Consider the following 22698-nt stretch of genomic DNA (forward strand, 5'->3'; position numbering starts at 1 on the left):
GTTGTTTTTTTAAGCAATATTGCCATGGGTTTTCTCTGTCATTGTTTTGCCTGTTTTATTTGTCTTATACAGGTTTCTACTTTATATGTTATTGTTAACCCTTTTTGAGCAATTCCACCTATGTTCTTTTCATTTCGATTTGTACGGCAAATGTGCGAAAAAAATCGCTTATAAATACGCTATTTAAGAATCCTTAGCCAGGAGATTTACTCCTTGACTTCAAACCTGAAAACTTGCCTGATTTTCAGTATCTCCTGTATGCCACAGAGAATTTCTCATCATTTGACCAGGACCGCTGTTTGATTGTACCAACTTAAGTTGGATACCAGGTTCAGCCACGGCACGGAAAGGCGTTGCCTGCCAATAGGTCTGTGTGTTCTTCTTCCACATCACAGTATAGAATTGAGAATTATCCTGATAACTGTAATGATAATCATACTTCATTAGTTATGGATCCATGCATCTTAAATATATAAACATGTCTGTTCCACAATTAAACTAGGTAATCAAACAATTTATGGTAACGAACTGTAAGTAAAGAGCGACTCTGCCCAATAGTAACTGAAACTCTAAAAAACAGAATTTTCATAACAATAGATGCATAAATAGAATTTCCTTTTTATGCTCATTCCAAATATATAGGATCCATTAAGTTTAATGTTGCCCATCAAAAGCCAAGAGCTTGAAAGAACTTGGGTGATTTTCGGAAAAAAGAGAAATACCCTTGAAAAGTACCCTTCAAACCGGTGTTTTCCTTGAATATATTATTTTGTTCACGCTGAAGAAGAGAGGCGGTTGTCCTTGAAATATTCGCATTATAAGTTTTTTCAGTATTCTCGTTTGACCTTAAAAAACCCATTTTTGATCGTTTTCTTTCTTTATATTATGGTAGACCAATGTGGTTTAAGACATTATCTTTGCTTAGTATTGTAATATATTTTAGATTCAGATGTCGTGTAGATATAGTTTTGAGATAGGAATAGTGTGGTTTTAGGAAGGGAGAGAGGATGCGTCGACCAAATTTTTCCTCTTGGAATAATAATTGAAAAGTGCCTGATTCATCATACCCATTTAGTCCTTAGTTTTATAGATTATGAACAAGTGTTTGATTCAGCCGATAAAAGAGCCTTAGCGAAGGTTCTATCCTTGTAAGATATACCACATAAATATATTAAAGTGATTAGCGCTATTAACGAAAATAACATTGCTTCGGTTAATGTAGGAAGTAAGGTTAGTAGCTGGGTTCGTATTGAATCAGCAGTAAAGCAAGGTTTCGTTATATCCAATTTATGTAGATCGTTTTGATGGACATTGTCCTACGGAGCACAGCAAAGGTTATGAGAGAACACGAATTCGAATGGGGAAGTAAAACTCTCCAAGACTTAGATTATGCTGTTGATTTGAGCATCCTAGATGAAACTGTTTGCAAAATATATGAATTTGTGTAGGTTTTGAAAATTCAGGGTTCAAGACATTCAGGGTGAATGTAAGGAGGTGATGTTGGGTCACGAAAGTATCGATCAAGCGGCCAGCTTCACTTACCTAGGTAGTATTATTAGTAAAAAACGGTGGGTGCAGTAAAGATGTTAAAAGTAGAATAGCCAAGGCCCAGGGTGTTTTTCAAAAACTTCGAAAAATAAGAAATTAAGTCAGTAAAGCAAGATTAATACCAAGAATATTGGAAGCTAAAATCATGACAGTAATCAAGTACGGTTCTGAAGCGGGGGTGCTAATAAAGACGGAAGAGCATTTGTTGTTTTCCAGAGAATTTGTCTACGGATCTTTTTGGGTGCCCATCTGACTGATCGTATTGAAAAGTGCAAGAAAAAGTGGTCCAATCCCGCTTTCTAGAGCTATTATGAGAGACAGGTTGAGATGACTAGGGTATGTTCTGTGGATGAAGGATGACAGATTGCCAAAGATCGTTCCTGTCAGCCAATCATCTAGGGCCAAACGAAAAACAGGTCGTCCCCGAATGGGAAGGGATGAAGTCGTAAGGAAAGATTAGGGAAAATTAGAACTTCCTTGGAGGATGTAAAGAGGGAGTCTTCGAAAAGATTGGGATGGGGAACATGCGTAGCTTCATTAGCCTCTGGCGGCTTGGTTCTGCAATGAGTTGATATTAGTCTGGCATCAACAATAATAGAACAAAAAAGTAATTACACAAAGCTAATCTAGGTTTACAACTAAGAGTGGTTCCACCTCCTCTCTCTCAGGCCCTCTTAAGGGCTGGATCATAATTTTTATAATTTACAAGTATGGTTTTATTTGTCAAGACATTGAAAAAAAAAACGAAAATCATCATAATAATTAAGATCACTGGAAAGAACTAATGTAGACTGATTGTTTAATTTATAATAATATTAATTCTTGGAAGTCAATTTCAGTTATTTAATGTTATAACCATAAAAGGAGAATGTTTGAAATATGTTCTGTTTTCTGCAAAGGTCAAATGACACAATGACCTTTAGAAGGTTTAAAGGGTGATACCAAACTTTTCGACTGAAAATTATGACCACCATTTAAAAAATTATGAAAATTTTTATGACCACCCATTCCATACAAAGTTGTCCGAGGGGAAAAGCTTGTTGGCCCTTTTCTTGACCTTTGCTGGGCCCTAATTGAGGGATCCATTATATTTTTAAATTTTTCTTCTAAACTTCGGTCTTTAGATTAAGAAGCTGTGTAAATAAGTTCCGCCCTGCGCAAAATATAGTTTTTCAGTCCTTTTTTTGGGTAAAGCGAAATTCTTTTTTGCATTAGTTTTCTTTAGTTTCCATTTATAACAATAAGCTCCAGGCTAATCACGGACAACATGATTTTGGCTTCCACTTGAAAGTTTCGAGAGAATCGCACACACAACATTAAGTGAGCCCTCTCCTGTGCTTTTCATTACAAAACCTAAGTTTTATTAATCGGCAAATTGAGATATTTACAGCCTTTGCTCCAGGTTGTTTTAGGGTCATGCCGTCCTTTGAGGCATATATATTTGATCTTTTGACTATTCTGAACAAATTGGATACCATAAAATTTTTACTAGGTGCAGTTAGGAGGGGGGGCTACGAATGGTCAGGTAGCAGAAAAGACACTGGAACATCCAATTTAAAATTTAACGAGGCCAATCCAAGTTTCTACAAAACCAACTTCAGTACGAAGAGTCTGGAAAAAAAATAATGAAATCACACATTAAATTTACATGGATCTGTATTTAGGTAGTGCAAGAGTGCTACCTTTGATTATTGTCTTGTTTGACTAAACTGTTTTTATCAAACGAAAAAGCGCTCGAGAAACAATGCTGTATGAAGAGACTCCATACAAAAAGGTTAAGTGGAATACTATAATATGAAATCAGACAAATACGTTGGGGGAGGAGGGGACAAGCCCCGTTTTTTTCTCATGGTTTTACCATTCTTATCCAAATTCCAAAGTATTTTTATGTAAATTTTCTATTTTGGTTATTTAAACGAACTTGCCTGCCCCCTCCAAAATAAATTCTTGTGCATGCACACTTGCATTCATTCCGCTTTACCTTTTAGCAGCCGTTTTGAAGAATTTTCAGTCATTTTAAAGTTAGAAGAAGTCAAAACTACTTCCCTATTTAACTAGATCTGTAATGCTTGTAATGCTGTAATGCTTATAATGCTCTGTAATGTAATCGATCATAATTGAGTATCAACAATTATGTCAACAATCACGCTTCAACTAGAATAAAATTTATGTTAGAATACCTACAAGCTCCTAGATGAAATTCGGCAACCATGTCGTTTAATCTATATATATAAATAATCTATAAGAAGAGATTTTCCCTAAAGATATATAGGCAAAAACATACCTGAAGATAAAGCCTACATAGTCGTCATCAATTTCAGTATCAACGAAAAATGTTCCTTCGAAATCGACACCTCCAAACCGGTGGAAACCTGAAGAAGATACTTTTATTAATATTAACACCATAATGTTTTATTTCAAAATAACCTACATAGACAATACACTGAATTCACCGAAAAAACAGCTAAGTTCGAGCATTTGGCGCAGAGGCGCCATTTGGACCAAATCTTGGGGTGGGCATGAACTCCATCTTGCCCCCCCCTGAATCACTTCGTGTCGCGTAATCATCTAGGAAATGGGCATTTGACAGAACTCGAGAACTTTATTATGTATCTAACCTACTTTCAAAGCTTACAATGATTAATAGCAAATAGCGTAATTACCCCAAGGGTCGTCAAGTAATCACGCTCTTTGGTTAATAGGCGTGCAGTAATTTCAAATCAATTGGACAGAATGGATTATGTTGGACATAATGGATTATTATGGCCGGCAAAGGGCCCTTTGTGGTGGAAGCTTGGGCCCCCTTCGAAAATCTGGGGTGGGCATTTGCCCACCCCTGACCCTCCCCCCCCAAATGGCGCCTCTGATTTGGCGATCCATGACACAAACAAGTTTGAATGCCTCTTAACACTGAACATTAATGAAGATTTCAGTATTAAAAACAAATGAACGCTAACTGTAGGTAATATTGACGAGTAATAACCAAACCATCAGATTTGATATTAGTGTTTCTTTTCAGACCAATCAAAAGTTTGTACATTCTTGTTATTAATGATTGATGGAATAGCATAGATTAACCTGGTTGAAAACCTTTTACTACGAATTCTATGTAGGTATGTTTTACATGAGAGCTGGGATTATTACCTGAGAACTTCTAAAATGCGTAGTGACAGTTATTGAAGATTGGTGTATTGAGATGTTGCAAATGAATTGAACAATTTCTACATCATCACAAAATCTGGTTTCAGTAAAATCTTGCAAAATAAGATACGATTAGGCAATCAATTATAGGTGCGCGGGAATTGTTCGGTAACCTTGTTATCTCAAAATTCGATGCCAAAACTGGCCATCAAGGTCAGCAGATAATTTCTCCTATGATTTTAGCTTCTAGGCTAAGAGGCTGCCTTAAGAGACGGCTCCACAAGAATTGGCCAAGAACACTGGGTGAATCAAAACTAAGACACAAGATGAAATTCGCATACAGGCTAAAGACTGTTTAACAAGAAATATTATATCTTGCCTTATTCAATAAAACCAAGCCATCCTACCTGGAATAAACAGTTAAAGTCGTTCTTCAGCCTGAGTCCATTAGACACAAACTTGAATAGTGTTCTCATCAGATAGTTATGAAGCGTTGCTGAGACCTGATCATGACCATAAGTTGGCTGTGCAGAAATCACTTTTATAAAACTCAGCTTCAAAGCTTTCAACCTCAGGGAAAGTCAGCTTGTTTGTCCTAGTGACAGTGCTGTGTGAGGTTAGAAGTATCAAAATGCCTGGAACACCCTTAGAGTCTTTTTTTACTCAGTGCTCACGCTGACATCTGAGTTGACAGTCCCACTAAGATATTCTAATATTTACTGGGGTCTTTACATGAACATGACGCATGCAGATAATATGTATGGCAAGTATGCTTAGCAGCAACTATACAGTGAAAATGTATCAATTACTGTGAAAATGTATCAAATACAGAGAAAATGTATCAATTACAGTGAAAATGTATCAATTACAGTAAAAATGTATCAAATACAGTGAAAATGTATAAACAACTCATTTTATTTGAGCACAACAAGATTGACCATTGGCATCTCAATCAAACAGTCCGTGGTAACGAACTGTAGTAAGGAGTGACACGGCTCAATAGTAAACAAAAATCTAAAAAACGGACTTTTGATACCAATAGATATATATAAAAAAATTGGATTTTTATGCTGATTTTAAATATATAAGTTTCATCAAATTTAGTGTTACTCATCAAAAGCTACGAGACTGAGAAAATTTGCCTTGTTTGGAAAATATCACACTATCGCATTCAGCGTATCAGAGAACCCTACTGTAGAAGTTTCAAGCTCTTATCTACAAAAATGTGGAACTTAGTATTTTTTGCCAGAAGACCGATCACGGGTGCGTGTTTATTTGTTTGTTTGTTTTTTTCCAGGGGTGATCTTATCGACCAAGTGATCCTAGAATGTCGCGAGAGGGCTCATTCTAATGGAAATTGAAAGTTCTAGTGCCCTTTTTAAGTGACCAAAAAATTGGAGGGCACCTGGGCTCCCTCCACGCTCATTTTTTCCCAAAGTCAATGGATCAAAATTTTGAGATAGCCATTTTTTTCAGCATAGTCGAAAAACATAATAACTATGTCTTTGAGGCTCACTTACTCCCACACAGTCCCCAGGAGAGGGACTGCAAATTACGAACTTTGACCAGCGTTTACACACAGTAATGATTATTGGGAAGTGTACAGACCTTTTCAGGATGATTTTTGGCTGGGGGTTTGAGGGGAGGGGGCTACGTGGGAGGATCTTCCCTTGGAGGAATTTGCCATGGGAGAATAGAAATTCCATGAAGGGGGCGCAGGATTTTCTAGCATTATTTAAAAAAAACAATAAAAAAATAAATATGAAAAAGTCTTTTCAACTGAAAGTAAGGACCAGCATTAAAACTTAAAACGAACAAAGATTATTACGCATATGGGGGGTCCATCTCCTCCTAAATAGCTCGCTCTTTATGCTAAAGTGTTTTTAGTAATTTCAACTATTGGATTCAGGGGTCTATCTTAAAGAATTGGGACAAAATTAAAGCTTTAGTGTAAAGAGTGAGGTATTAACGAGGGAACCCCCCCCTCATATACATAATAAAAATATACGAATATAGAAGTTCGTTACGTAAATTAATTTGTAAGTTATGTATATTTTTTACTAATAAAAATGTTCGTTAAAAATTAAAAATTCTAGTTGCCTTTTTAAGTAACCGAAAAATTGGTGGGCAACTAGGCAACCTCTCCCACCCTTTTTCTCAAAATCTTCTGATCAAAACTAAGAGAAAGTCATTTAGCAAAAAATAAATTTATACGAAAATTTTTTTTTAATTGTTAATTTGCGAAGAGCCAAAATAAAAACATGCATTAACTCATAGACGTTCAGAAATTAAATAAATAAAAAGTTGTTTTAACTGAAAGTAAGGAGTGACATTAAAACTTAAAACGAACAGAAATTGCTCCGTGTATGAAAGGGGCTGTTCCTCCCTCAACGTCCCGCTCTTTACGCTAAAGTTATTTACTGTTTAATAAAGTAGAATTGAGAGAAAATTATAATTAAAAAAAATTCATCTAACGCTTTGACATTGTTAACATATGGAGTATCACCAATAATCTCAGAGAGAGCATTCGCTCTCATTTTTGTAACGAGAATGTATTTACAGTACCCTACTAGGCCCTGTCACGCAGTATTAGTTGTTTTTTACTTTGAATGTTTTACCCAGTCAAGAACGTTCTTGTGCATTAAATGTTCAACCAGTGACAATAAATCTTCAACTAAAACCTAAGGCAGATCATTTTCCATTATGAAACTTACTATGTGTGCCTCTTTTTGTCCAAGTTTGTGACTGCTCTGTATCATTAAATCAAGTCTAATAATAAATCTCTACACCTTATCCCAGTCCTCAAAGTTTTTTAAACGCTTTTTATAGTTTGGGTGTTTAGTTCGTTCTAACTTTCAAGACAAAAGCTTTTTCTTGCATAAACTGTAGTGAAGAAGGTTTTTCTGCTGCATAATTTACCGGTTTCTATTAATTACGGAAAAGAACATATTTTTCCTAATCTGCGTTGTGGAATTTCACAGACTTTGAGGGATTCCTCTGTTCTTTTTGTTTTGGATAGTTCTCTTTCGTTTCCTTTACGTTTAACTTCACCTGACTCTTTACTATTAGTTAGGTCAGACTATGAGACCTTATTTTTCATCTGTCGGATATTCTGCTTCGACCACAAATTATTCATTTTCATCAAGTTGAACATTCTTATTTGAGCCTAATTTATAAATTGGTGGAAATTGCGTTAATGATTTCAACTATCAAATTTTTTGCCATTCGGAATAGTCCAGATAATATAATAACAATATAATATACTGAATATATTGCATTAAAATATAAAAAGAAACAAGTTTATCTGTCTAGTTGGATATCTTGTCTTAATAGTAAATGTAGCTGAATATTAATTTCACATTAAATAGAATACAAATTTCTTGAGATTATCCAGTGGGCACCTTTCTGACTAGTTATAGGCTTTCAAAGGTAGGTGGGAGAAATGCCAGAAGAACCACTGTAGTCTATAATCAGGCAAATTCAACTTACTGCTACCTGATGTATTAAAGAATGTATATTCATTCAGATTCTCATTCGAATATATGAAGACTTTTGACAAGCTGCATATGTAATTTAAAACATATGCCATTGAAGCGTATAACATTGAAAAAGTCCTTTCTTCGAGTTCCAAAAATCTCGAATACATAAATTCAAAATTCGACAAGTCTTTAAACATACCAATAACCCCTGGGCATTCCTGTTTCCCTCTTTAAAAAAAAAGTCCCACAAAATACCTAAAAATCCCGCAAAGGAAGTAAATCCCTCAAAGTGGAAACACTGGTCTATACGTGCTTGCAGTCAGGGTTGCCACCATTAGCCGAGAAGTGCTACTTTAGTACAGTAGTACGTGCTACATCGAATGTAAGTGTTTTTTTTCTCATATGACCAAATTGAAAATATACGCCTATAAATTGAAACTACACCATGTGTCTCTCATCAAAAAATGCGTCAGAACATGTTTTGTGAATGACAATAATCAAAATATGTTTAAATACCGGATATGCGTGTGCACGAACATTTTCCCATTTAGCGCTCTGATCAGCTCAGGATACATTTTTATTCCTTTAGATTAAAAAACATTTTGAAAAACGAACTAACAACTAATACAAGTAGACTTAAACGAACTATGCGCGTGTTGTGGCGTAAGCCGCAACACACGCGAAAATTTGTCGACTGTAGCACCGAATATCGCTGTGTAGCATGCAAATTTGGGCGATTGTAGCACTTTAAAAACTGACCATAGTAGCAACGTTGTTTGTACTGCGATACGTTAAAGCCACGGCTAGGTTAAAATAGAAAACCAACGCTAAAATAACATACGCTAAAATTGAACCACAAAGATCGTGAAGTTTATCATGAAGAACATTAAGTTCTTCAACATATTTGATTCAAGTTCTTAATATTTTTCAATACCTGTATACGTTTCAGACAGAATGAAAGGAGGTTGCCGTATAATGGGCCAAATATGAGAGAATTGCAATAAAATAAGGGGGGAATTGCAAAAAACCTGAGATTTCTGCGTATACGAAAAATATCACCATACAATAATTTAATGTTAACATGATTTAGACTTATTAATTTACCATACGGTTTTGGTCTTGTTACCCAGGTAGAAGCATTTTGATTTACATAGTCCTCTTTGATGCCATCAGGAGTCCCCCATATTGAACCAGAGGATATCATAACCATTAAATGACTCTTTTTAGTTTGTTGATCCTATTAATCGTTTCTTATTCTTTGACTAGTCAGCAAGACTATAAAATAGTCGCCGGTTGGAATTAATTATAGAACTAGTGACTTGAATAATAAATCAAAAGCATAAGATGAATTATTTATTAAGTAACATGCAGTTGCTAAAATTGCTTGCATATTTCATTACTCTTTAGTAATTATATAAGACAAAAACTGTTAAGGTAAGTGGTGCTCGTAATATTATTTAAGTGCAAAGTTCAGTTGTAAATCCATTAAAAGTTACAAGAACTATTTAGCGTTTTAAACTTTAATTTTTTTATTTTTTTAAGTTTTAGAATTAGTCATACAAATATGTGATTCTTAGATACGTAATAATAGGCTAGGGCTAAGGAAGCATGAATAAAAAACTGAACGGCCTGTAAACTGAAGAGTTAAGTCTCACCAAAATACAAAACTAAAGCCAAGAAAATAGATAATAACATATATTACAATTGAGTTTATAATTAAATGCGTAATTTGAAAGTGTCATATTCCAAAAAGTCTTTGCTCTTTAAACAATAAGGTGCTTAAGCCTTTCATTTTTAAAGTTCAATTTTACATTTTTTTTTCTTCGGTGCTGATGATTTATTGGTGTATTTTAAACTTAAAATGAATAAACATTATTCTGTATATGAAAGGGGCTGCCCCTTCCTCAACTCTCGATCTTTACGCTTAAGTCTTTAAGTTCTTTAACAACACATCTTTCTCAAATTCAAGGACCTTCATGTTTGAGCAGTCTTTCTCAAAGAATTGTAACAAAAAGTCAAACTTCAGCGTAAAGAGCTAGGACTGAGGAAATGTTAGCTATCTCACATACGGAATAATTTATGTTCTTTTGAAGTTTTAATGTTGACCCTTGCTTTCAAAGAATTTAAGAGAGAGAAAAACGGGTACACTTTAAATAAAACAATGAAAAAAACTCAGTTTCAGTTGAATAAACTTATTCTTTTATGAAATTTATAACCTTTCTTTCAAATAAAGCCAGGAAATACCCTTCCACCCCTCCCCCCATTTAAAATTTCCCCAAAAAATCAACATATCCTCTAGACCAGAAAATCCCGTAAGTCCTAAACTTCTCAATAACAACTATTGTGGTTGAGCAATAGGAAAATTGTGTGACTTAGAACCCCGTTCCCAGGGGCTATGTGAGGTCTTGCAATCATCAACGGCGAAGTTACTAGACATTTCAACAATCTGAATACAATGGCTATCTTAAAATTTTATTGAATGTCTGAGGAAAAAGGGCGTGGGAGGAGGGCTAGATGCCCCTCAATCTTTTTGTTGTCTTAAAAGGGCACTACAACTTTTTATTTCCGTTCGAATGATCCCCCTTCCCATTTCCAAGGACATTTGCTTTGATACGATCACCTCTAAAAAAAAAAGAAAAACACAAAAAAACGCATATGTGATCTTTCTTCTTGCAAAAAATAAAAAATTTCACATTTCTGTGGACAGGAGCTTGAAACCTCTATAGTATTGTTTCCAAATATGCTGAATAGGATGACGTAATTATCATTCAGATCACTTGATATTTTGGGGGTGTTTCCTCCTTTTTCAAAATTAGGTGAATTTTCTCAGGCTGACAGCTTTTGATGGGTAACATTAAGGTTAATGAATATTATATTTGAAATTAGCATATAAAGCCAATTCTTTCGATGTGTCAATTGTTACCAATATTCTGTTTTTTAGGTTATTTCGCTCACTACTGGACTGAGTCGCTCCTTACTTGCAGTTCGTTGCCACAAACTGTTAATTTGGATTTTTTTTTTCAGTATTGCTTTGAACAATTTATCAAAACCTAGATTTGCAAAATCATAAAAAAAAAATTAGGACCCAGACCCTATGGTAGATCGTGTGACTGAAACATGCACGTTTGATAACCAATGCACTGTTGTGTTAAGTAGTGACACAGCAGTTCCTGGCCTATTCAGTTTTTAAAATTGTACCCTCTGAAATGATTTCAAGCAATACAATTAATGTTGTCGTTGAATTTAGGAAATAGTGCTCAATCTATTGAAAAAGAAAAGTCAAATTCCATTTTAGTCATTGGTTAAAAAAAAGCTCTCGGAAACAGAAGTTTTTTAAAGGAAAGTAAAGAGCCACATTAAAATCTAGCACTAACAAAAGTTTAATTCAATCTTAAGGAGAGCACAAATTGCTATCAATAAATAAATGAAAATGATTAATTTCTGTTCTGAGTGACAGATATTGAAATTAATAGTTACATCAAACATTCAGATGACATATACTGCTATAGATAAATAAATACATCCTAAAATCAAAAGACATGAAAATAAATAATCCAGTTAAACTCAAAACGAGCAGAAATTAACACAGACATAAGTAGAGCTACCACCCTTTAAAACTTCTACTGGCCATAGCGTCATTTAAACGTTATTATGAAAACCTATATGCATATATTGTCTTTTGTTTAGTTTGACATCCTCCTCAGCAATTCCTGAAAGCCTAAATTTGATACTCTTAGCTGTTCCTGAGATATTGCGGATACATATTTTTGACAAGCTGGATTTGTTTACTGAACTTGATTTGTCTTTCGAGAAAACTATTCATGGATTGCTGATGAGAAACTATTGTAAAGGAACATGGGCAGGGTTGTCAACTTTTTGGCTCATGAATATTCCCCTGAGCATTCAAAAATGATTCGGTTTTAGGTAAAATGTGTCCATCTTGAAATTTCAAAACATGAGGTTATTTTTTTATCAGCTGTATTCTTTACCAATATAACGCTTTGCAAAACGCTTACAAATTGACCAGTTAATATCAAATACCATTAAAACGAAAAATTCAATTTAAACATTAAAAAAAAATGACTTAGTGTGGAAGAGTGCAAATCATATAAACATGTAAACCAAAAACAATAATACCCAAAAACAGCACTATTTTGTGAAAAGTGACTTTTTCTTACCAAAATATATAGCCAATTGGGAAATATTCCTTTCAATGTCTTAAATTCATAAAATGTTGTCCCTTTTATGATCTTTCATTTCACAATTTTTTTAAATTTGTCGCTTTTTTGCCCTTTTATGTCATTGTGTCCCGGCAGATGGGATCTTTTTAACATAAAATGTGTCCAGCTGGTAACCCTGAATGTTGGTGGTTACCAGTGACTCATTTCTTAGGGGCCGAGGAGGTGGTCCTTCCGTTTCCTGCGCAGAAGATGAATGAAGACTGAATTCAGGGTTTCCCTTTGTCAGCTGAATCTTAAAAGCAGAAATCGCAAACAAGCAAAAAGTGAGTATGTATGAAGAATTATACTCTGTTTTCCTAGTTTTTACTCAAGTGCCAGTAAATTTAAAAAAAAAGGAAAATTTTTTACACTTTGACACTGTCAAGGAAGCATCCATTTTTTTTCATTACTTTCAGTGAACGAAGTGGATACTTTCTCGTGGAAATCAATCACAAAAATTCCCGCAAAAGAAATTTTCAAAGAAAAGGTAAGAGCTACACCAAAACAAAGACAAGCATATGTTACGTCCAATGGAATTCAAGCTTAAAACGAACATAAATCATTATTAACAGATAAGTGAAACCTGGAATGAAACAAAAAATCAGAGGCAACGCTCTAGAGCCTTGATGATGGTTTTAAAAGCTTCGGAGAGGACTCACTCGATTGGAAATTAAAAGTTCTAGTGTTCTTTTTAAGAGTCAAAGTGACTAGAGGACAATCGGCTCCCTTCCTATATATTTTCTTAGCCTTCAAATATATTTGATCAAATTAGAAACAGCCATTTTGTTCAAAATAGTATAAAAGTCAAATGTAGGTATCTGTGGGGATGATATAACCCAATGCAGAACCCAAGGCAAGGGCTGTAAGTTGTGCAAATTCTCCATTGCTCATATAAATGTTTTCATTCGGAAAAGGGATTAATTTGCAAGTGCCAGTTAAATCAAATTGATACACAGGCCTTTATTACCTTAAATATAATTATACCCGCATTTGTGAACCGCCTGTTGAAGCTTCCCTTCAGGAGTCTCTAATATGAAACTAAGATAACAAATTGCTGTACCAAATATAGATTGATACAAACGTCTTATTTGGGGGCATTTAGGGAAAAAAAAGCCAAATAGATCTTTTCAAAACCCTCTAAAAGCCCAAAAGTCCATATCATTAAACTTTTATGTACCATTTTATTATACAAATTCGAAGAGAATTTGTACGAAAAAGCTTAATTTAGAAAGTTCAGTAGAAAAAAGCAAACACAGCTTACAGTGCGTGATCTGGGGAATAAACAGAAACCACAGTCAAGGCACTTGCACGTTTGTTGTCGTCACAGAAACTAAATATTTTAAATGGAAGAGCTAGCCGGTGTTTTGCTATTCCGATCCCCCATAAACGTTCCTATAAACATTTCCTGCAAGTTTTAACTTACTTACCTTAAATATTTTTGATATAATGTGTTTGATTTAGTTCAACATTCCTGGAAAGTTTCAACTTATACACTTAGCCGGCTTTGAGATACTGCAGATGGATCCTTTTGACGACATGAATGCACATAGTGTCTTTTGATTTAATGCGACACCCCATGAACACTCCTATTTTGTTTTTACTTAATGCTACCCTTAGATCCAGATATATTGCACACGCACCCTTTAGGACACCTGGATGCAAATAGCGTGTTTTGATTTAGTTCTGTATCCTCCACAGCATTCCCTGGAACTTTCAACCTAACATCTTTAGCTGTTTCAACTCAGATATACCTTTTAAAAAACTGGAAGCTCGTACTGTCTTTTGATTTATTTTAGCATCCTCCTTAGCATTCCTTGAAAGTTTCAACTTTATACCCATAGCCATTGCTGAGATTTTGCAGATACGCTTTTTGACAGCCTGAATGTATATAGTGTCGTTTAATTAGTTCAACATCCTCCAAAGATTCCCTGAAAGTTTCAACATAATACCCTTAACCGTTCCTGAGATTTTGAAAACAAGCCCTTTTGACAAGTTGGATGTACATAAGGTTGTTTGCTAGAATTCAAAAGTCCCTGAAAGTTTCTGCTCTTCTTAATATACTTAGCAAGTTCTGAGATATCACTGATGTGCCATTTTTACAATCTCGATATATACAGTGTGTTTATTTTATTTCAACACTCTTCTCAATATTTTCTTTCAACTTAATACCCCTAGCTTTTCCTGAAATATTGTAGATGTGCCATTTCGACAACCTGGATGTGCAGGGTGTTTTTGATTAAGTTCATATCCCCTGAAAGTTTCATCTTGATATCCTTATTAGTTCTTGAGATCTTGCTGATTAGTCACTTTTACAACCTGGACGCACATGGTGTCTTTTGTTTTATATGAACCCTCCCAATATTCCCCTAAAGTCTTAACCTAACACCTTAGATGCTCCCGATATATTGTAGATGCGCCCTTTTGACAACATGGATGTATATAACATCTGTTTATTTAGTTCCATATTCTCTGAACATTCTCTGAAGGTTTCAGCTTAATATCGTCAGCCGTTCTTGAGATACTGCAGACCTCCTCTATCTCATTACCAAACATATATCTAAACAATTGCCATTATGCAATATTTCATGCCACTTGCCCCAGGGCCTTTGGGGTCATGTGATCACCAGAGGCATATTATTGGGCCTTCTGACTATTTTGAACAAAATGGGTATCTCACAAATTTGGTTGAATGCATTTGAAAGTTACAAGGGGGGCTACCAAAAAAGGACAAGTGAAAAAATCCGTTTTCCATCCAAACACTTTTGATTCTAAAATGAGCACTAAAATTTTTTATTCCCAATCTAGTGAGCCCCATTTGAAGTTTCTATGACTTCATCCTCCATGTAGAGTGGCTTTGGTAAAGAAATGAAAGCAATAAATCGTAGGCAGAGCAATAGCGCGACGTAAGTAAAGAATGACGTTGGCGCAATACACTATTTATTTATTTATTTTTGTCTTTAACCAGGGCACTTCGTATCGAAGGAGTTGTCGTAGAAACTTCAAAAAGGAATGATTCGATTAAAAACTGAAACGGCTAGTGCCCTTTTTACGAGTCAAAAGTGATTCGGACATTTAACAACCATCCCACGCCCATCCTTTCCCCAAACACATCGAATAAAAATTTTGAGATAGCCTTTCAACGTAGTTGAAAGGTCCAGAAATTATGTCTTTGAGGATAACAAATCCCCCAGCCCTTCGGGCAAGGGTTGTAAGTTATGCTCTTGGGGTATATAGGGTTTTTATTGAAAGTTTTGGCGTAAAAACTTCAAAAAAGGGCTCATTCAATTGAAAATTGAAACGACTTGTACCCTTTTTAATAGTTGAAAGTGATTGGAGGGAAACTAATCCCCCCCACTCACCACTTCCCCAAATACATCCAATCAAAATTTTGAGATGGCCCTTTTGTTATACGAAGTTGAAAGGTCCGAAAAGTATGTCTCTGAAGATAACAGCCCCACAGCCCTCAGTGTGAAGGTTGTAAGTTATGCCCCGGGGGCGTATAAGATTTTTAATAGAAAGCGTTGTCGTAGAAACTTCAAAACGGGCTCGTTCGATTGGAAGTTGAAATGGCTAGTGCCCCTTTTGATGGTTGAAAGTAATTCGAAGGCAAAGCCCCCCCCCCCTACGTCTTTCAATTCTCCGAACACTTCCGATCAAAATTTTAATATAGTCATTTTGTTCAACGTAGTTGAAAAGTCTTTAAATTATGTCTTTTCATATAACAACATCCCACAGCCCTCAGGACAAGGGTTGTAAGTTATCCCCTGGGGCATATAAGGTTTTTTTTATAGAAATCTTTGTCTTAGAAACTTCAAAAAGGGCTCATTCGATTGGAAATTAAGAGGACTAGTGCCTTTGTTATCAGTCAAAGTGATCGGAGGGCAAATACTCCCTACCACACCCATCATTTCCTAAAACACACCCAATAAAAATTTTGAAACAGGCATTTTGTCCAACGTAGTTGAAAGTTTCAGAAATTATGTCTTTAAAGATGAAAAATCCTCCCCCAACGTTCAGGGTAAGGACTGTAAGTTATGCCCCGGGGGCATATAAGGTGTTTATAGAAAGCGTGGTCACATAAACATCGGAGGGTGATTGGTAATCAGAAGCTCTAGTGCCATTTTTAAGAGTCAAAATAATCAGATAGGGTAGCTACCCTCCCCCCCACACACACAGGTAGTATTGTCTCGAAATGCATCTAATACAAATTTTAAATAATCATTTTATTCAATATAGTCTAAATATCATATAACAAGGCTTTGGGATTGAAACAAAACCCCAGCTCATTTTTGGTTTAATAGAGTTCTTTACTTTTCTTCGAAAAACCTATTTTGTGGAAAAAGTTTTTTTTTTTTTAATTAATAATATGTTAAAAGCTTGTGTGTCTTTATTAAAAACAACGCGAGAGCGTTGTCCCTGACTCGCTTTGATTTTTTTTTAAGTAGAAAATTATTAACAAAATATAGTTTCTGTACCAAGTCTTAAGTATCTTCCAAGTATACTATATTTCTAAGTTTATTTCAATCGGTTTATCTGTAAAGCACATAACATTCGTATTATAATTTCAAGACAACACGTTTAGTTTTTATTTCGTTCTTTTTCTGTTTCTTTTTTTGGAAAAGATGATGTAGAGTGAGAAAATTATCCCACTATTTATCCCCGCGGAGAAAAGGTTAATTTTTTTTTTCCATTATCTTCACTTGAAGAAAAAAAATAACCCGAATGACTCTCAGTGCACTAGTTTGAAGAGTTCTCAGTAAAAAAGAACAATATACGCACCCACAGCTAATCCTGGATCACTATTCATAGTCTGGACTATTTCAGCTCCTTTATTATAGATGACCCAATTTGGATCAATTTGGGAGTCTCCTTCAGGATCCAACACGACTGTCTGGTAAGTCCTAAAAATAACAAGTTCAGCTTATATACTAAAATCCATGGACCAATAGGGTATGAGGATGTGTCGACCAAACTTTCCCTCATAGGTTAATAATTGAGAAGTGCCTGAGCTATTAAACACCTTTGGTCCTCAGTTCTGTAGATTATGAACTAAGCGTTCGGTTCTGCTGATAGAAAAGCTTTATCAAAGGTCTTATCCTTGCATGGTATACCAAACAAATACATTAAAGTGATTAGTACTATGTAAGAGAGTAACATTGCGGCGCTTAAGGTAAGAAATGAGGTTAGCAGCTAGTTTCGTATTGAATCGGGAGTTAAGGAGGGTTGTGTTCTATCCTATATTATATGGATCATTTTGATGGACTTTGTCTCAAGGAGCATAGGAAAGTCAATGGGAGAACACACAATCAAATGGGAAGAAAAAGATCTCCTGGACTTAGATTATGCTGATGATTAAATCATCCTAGATAAAAATGTGAGCAAAATTAATGAGCTTTCACAACTTTTGCGAGTTCAGGGTGCTAGAATAGGCGTGAAAAATAATATTAAGAAGACTAAGTCGCCAAGCGTAGTTAAGATGGAAGTGAAGAAAGTAACAAAAAGATTGATCAGGTGGACAGCTTCACTTACCTTGGTAGTATTATTAGTAAAGGCGGTGGATTAGTGAAGATGTTAAAAGTAGAATAGCCAAGGTTCAGGGTTTCTTTTTTTTCACAGTTAAAAATATTTGGAAGAATAAGAAGATTAGTCCAGAAACCAAGATTAGAATATTTGAAGCTAGAGTGATGACAGTGGTCAAATATGGTTCTGAAGAATGGGCACTCCGAAAAGTGAATGACGATTTGCTAGATGTTTTCCAGAGAAATTGCCTACGGATTGTTCTGGGCACCCCGCTGACTGACCGTATTTCAAACAGTAGGCTGTACGAAAAGTGTGGTTCTATCCCGCTTTCTAGGAGTATAATGCGAAAAAGGTTGAGATGAGTAGGGCACGTTCTGCGGATAAAGGATGAAATATTGCAAAAGATTGTCCTTTTCGGCCAACCATCTGGGGCTAAACGGAAAGCAGGTCGTTCGCGGTTGAGGTGGGAGGATGTCATAAAGAAAGTTTTAAGGGAAGTGGGAATTTCCTGGGATGGTGCAAAGAGGGAGTTTTGAATATATTTGGACAGAGGAGGAGCTTGCGTAGCTGTGTTGGTCTCAAGCGGCTCGGTACTGCGGTGAGCTATTAGTAGCATTAGTAGTAGTAGCAGTAGTAAAACAGACAAAGAAGTCCACTAGACACCGATGAGACACAATATCAAAGGGAAAAAACTTGCTAAAACACCAAAAGAACAAAAAAATTAAGGTAATATACAAGACTGAAGCCTAGAACACATATTATTTTAAAAATTATAGTTTTTTTTCTGGCAAAATAATTCTTTTTTTTATCAAATTAATTTTAAATTTATCACTCTAGTCAATTCTTCAATTTTCACTCTTTTTGCCGCAAAATCGTGTTATTACGCACTGTTTTTCTAGTGGTTCATTCAGAAAATGGCAAGACACATTAGAGGGTTTGCCATCACCTGGGCTGAGTATTTTACTCATAGGTTAAGAATTGAAAAGTGCCTGGGTTATCAAACACATAAGAGAGTAACATTCCTACGCTTAAGGTAAGAAATGAGGTTAGCATCTGGTTTCGTATTAAATCAGGAGTTAAGCAGGGCTGTATTTTATCCTCCTTTATATGGATCATTTTGATGGACTTTGTCTTAAGGAGCATAGAAAAGGCAATGGGAGAACACACAATCAAATGGGGAGAAAAAGCTCTCTTGGACTTAGATTATGCTGATGTTAGAATTATGTATATTATATAGTTATGAAATAGCATTCATTCCGTGAACACCTATCTTTATATTGAGAGTTATCAATGAGAAAAATCGGTTTCTTGTTATGTTATTTATGTAACTTGCATAATCGCATTAGTATATCTCGATTGGACATAGTTCATTATAAATTTGGTCATCAGTTAGTAGTATCTACAAGGCATTCTCTGTAAAAGGGTTTAAATCGACCCCCTCATAAACATCATTTTGTGTCAGAGGATAATAGCTTATTGGATATTTTGCTTTGAATTGAACTAGTTTGACTGGTAGTACTCCATGAATTTGACTTTGAACGAGTAACACCATGATCCGGGCACCAACATAAAAAGTATTATGAAATGAATTACAGTGTTCAAGATTAGTAACTTCCCTATGTTTCATGGTTTGCTCGGGAAGCTGAAGTAGGGAAAAAGAATTGAATGAAGAAGGGAAAATAGAAAAGGATCAACAGCCGGCTAAGATTGTTTAGTATATTTTTACACAAATATGGGGAAAAGAAAAAAGCAGAAAAGAACTGAAAATGCATCAAGTGATAATGGCCCATCAAACCGCTCCATGTTTGATATTTCGGATGCATCAAGTGGTCTAAATTCAGTGTTTTCCAAGGCTAATGATATGTTAACTTTTAAATCTTTGGCTGATAGTTTCACTCAGATGTTAAAAATTGTAGAAGATAATAAAAAGGTTTTGGAGTCAGTTGATGGTAGATTAAAAACTTTGGAATGCCGTATTCCAACAGTGGAATCCGGACATACAAATTTAAACACAAAAGTTAATCGTGCTGATGCTGATGTTACTGACATGAAAACTGAAGTTGATGAACTCAAGAAACATCTCTGTGTTGTCTCAGAAGAGGTTCGTTTGTTCAGAGATTCTACCTCTAACTTATCAGACCGTCCAATGTCCCTTGAATATAGATCTAATGACAACAACCTAATTGTGTGGAATGTTCCATGTGAACGCCAAAATGAAACTAAAGTAATTTTTGAAAAAATTTGTGAGGACGTTTTGCAGATGTCTGAAGTACCGGATTATTCTATTGTGATGGTAAAGAAGGAGAAAAAATTCTTTAAGGTGATTGTTCGGTCATCTGATGCTAAGGTGGATGAGGCAAAAGGCTGAAAGGCAAGTCAGTAGCTAATCACATTAACATTCATTTGAGTGATGATGCACCTATTTCTATTCGTGATGCTCGAAAAAAAGCTATTTGCAATAAAAGATAAATTAACTACACTTGGTATATCGTCTTGGGTTTCGAATTCCGTTCCGCAGTTATTCGTATCGAAAGAGCAAATGGAGTGAAAGTCTTTAATCAATGTGATCAACTAATTTTGTAAAATAAGCCAACCAATGTGTTTAGGTGGCGTTTTACATTGAAATTATAATTATGTAGTATGTCCATGCAAATATTTTTTTTTTGTTTTTCTCCCTTTTCTTTTATTTTTTTAAGTGTATGTTTGTATATGTTGTTTATGAAAAATTTGAATATGGTTGTAGATTTTGATAGATTGTGTCCACTTGAGAATAGTCCACTCAATTTGGCTTATCTGGAGTTAGTAGATGAAAGTAGAGGGATTGATTATTTTGTTGTAAAGAAAAGTAAAAAAAAAGGACGCTGTATTAGCCTAGTTGATATTTCTTAATCGATGCCTAGTGCCTCTCTTACAGTTTTCCATTTGAATGGTCAGGGACTGCAAAACAGTGCAGCATATTTAAATGAACTATGTATGTTTTCTGGAATTCAAATATTAGCTCTAAATGAAACTTGGTTGCAGAATCATAATTTTAGTTTATTAGAAATAGGCAATTATCGATTGTGTCTTAAGAATAGGGAAACTCGTCAGCAAGGTGGACTAAGTTCTTACGTTAGAAAGGACTTTCTAAAGGGTTAATAAAGAAATGGTATTTGAGAGTTTGGTATTAGAGGTTAGCAAGGAAACTAAGGTGTTTTGATTGGTTGTTGTTTGTAGACCTCCGTCGAGTAATATTAATGAATTTTTGATGTTACTAGAAGAGCAGTTGGACATGATTAGGAGTAGAAACTTTCCTATATTTGTGTGCGGTGATTTCAACCTACGATTACAGTCCCAACAAGGGTCACTATTAATTCAGCATCGTGGATTGATAATATTATTGCTAATATTAGTTACCATAATGCAAGTTTGATAATAAATGAAGTGTCTGACCATTTTAGAATATTAACAAGTGTTTAGAATTTTTTAGTAGCAGTACTAGGCCTAACACAAATTCGCAAAATAGATATAAAAAGTAATTAATGCTAAGTTTCAAAATTGGTATTCAATTATAAAAAGTTTATTGGTTGATTGTAGTACTCGTAAAAGTGTAACTCGTAGTAGAGAAACTGCAAAGAAACCATGGATTACTCGAGCTCTTTTAAAGACTATTATTAGAAGAAGGTATTTGTTCAAAATATGTGCGGCTAGTAATAGTGTAAGTGATAAAATAGAATATAAGATTTATAGTAATCAGTTAAATACTCTACTTCGTAAAGCTAAAGCTGATTACAATCGTAATCAATTTAAATCTTGTGAAGGTAACCCTAGAAAAACATGGCAAATTATAAAATCCGTCGTAAATCCTAATTATGATGGTATATTTCCTGACGGTATACATAATGATAATACAATTGCTGATAGAATGTGCCGTCATTTTGCTAATGTGGGAAGGATTTGGTTCATAGTATAGTTATTTCTAAGCACGTAGGTAGCTTTAAAAATATTTATTGAATACAAGTGATGTTTCTATTTGAAGCGATCTTGTTATTTCGTGTAATATCTTGTTATTTCCGGTCATTTAGAGTATTTATTTAATGAAAGTTTTAGGACTGGAGTGTTTCCAAGTTGTTTTTAAATTGCAAAAGTTATTCCTGTATATAAAGTCGGGAATAAAAATGTACTAAGAAATTATAGGCCCGCTTCTTTATTACCATTAGTATCCAGATTGTTAGAGAAATTAAAAGTTAAGAGAGTCATCGAATTTTTGAAGAATAAGTCATTTTTAATCCAAATCAATTTGGTTTTCGGAGGGGTTTATCTACTGACCTTGCTGTTTTGTTTTTGACATCTTTCGTGAGTAATGCGTAGGATAATGGTATGAATGTTGCTTCTGTTTTTCTTGATATTGTAAAGTCTTTGACTGCATTGACCATTTTATGCTCGTTGCCAAATTAGAAAATTGCGGTTTTAGAGGACCACTTCTTGAATTAATGTCCTCATTTTAAAAATAAAGAACTCAATATGTACAGATAGGGGATAATGTTTCTTCAGTCAGTAATGCTAAATTTGGAGTACCTCAAGGATCTGTTCTTGGTCCGCTTTATTTCTAGTTTTTATAAATGATTTATGCAAAGCTTATAATATGATTTATAAGAAAAAGTAGTTTTCCCAGCTTTGTGCAAAACACTCATATAAAGTGGCTGCAAAGACAGCAATTCAGCTGTTGAGTTGTATTGGTTCTTGTCTGGAGTTTGTGCAAAAGTGGATGAAGCTTAATAGGTTAAATTTGAATTATAGTAAATCTTGCT

General features: G+C 34.9%; 1 protein-coding gene across 2 annotated transcripts in view; it reads right to left on the reverse strand.

The window, feature by feature from the left end:
• The window catches only part of LOC136034647 (cartilage oligomeric matrix protein-like), a 208356-nt gene that overhangs the window by 14487 nt on the left and 171171 nt on the right, over positions 1-22698 (reverse strand). For both annotated transcript variants that reach the window (XM_065715952.1, XM_065715953.1), the window contains 3 exons: positions 17168-17289; positions 3833-3920; positions 238-421 (listed from right to left, as the gene is read on the reverse strand). In XM_065715952.1, coding sequence (XP_065572024.1) covers positions 238-421; positions 3833-3920; positions 17168-17289 — 394 coding nt within the window. The remainder of the gene's footprint in view (positions 1-237; positions 422-3832; positions 3921-17167; positions 17290-22698) is intronic.

Source organism: Artemia franciscana, chromosome 13 (genome assembly GCF_032884065.1).
Source record: "Artemia franciscana chromosome 13, ASM3288406v1, whole genome shotgun sequence".
Classification (NCBI taxonomy): domain Eukaryota; kingdom Metazoa; phylum Arthropoda; class Branchiopoda; order Anostraca; family Artemiidae; genus Artemia; species Artemia franciscana.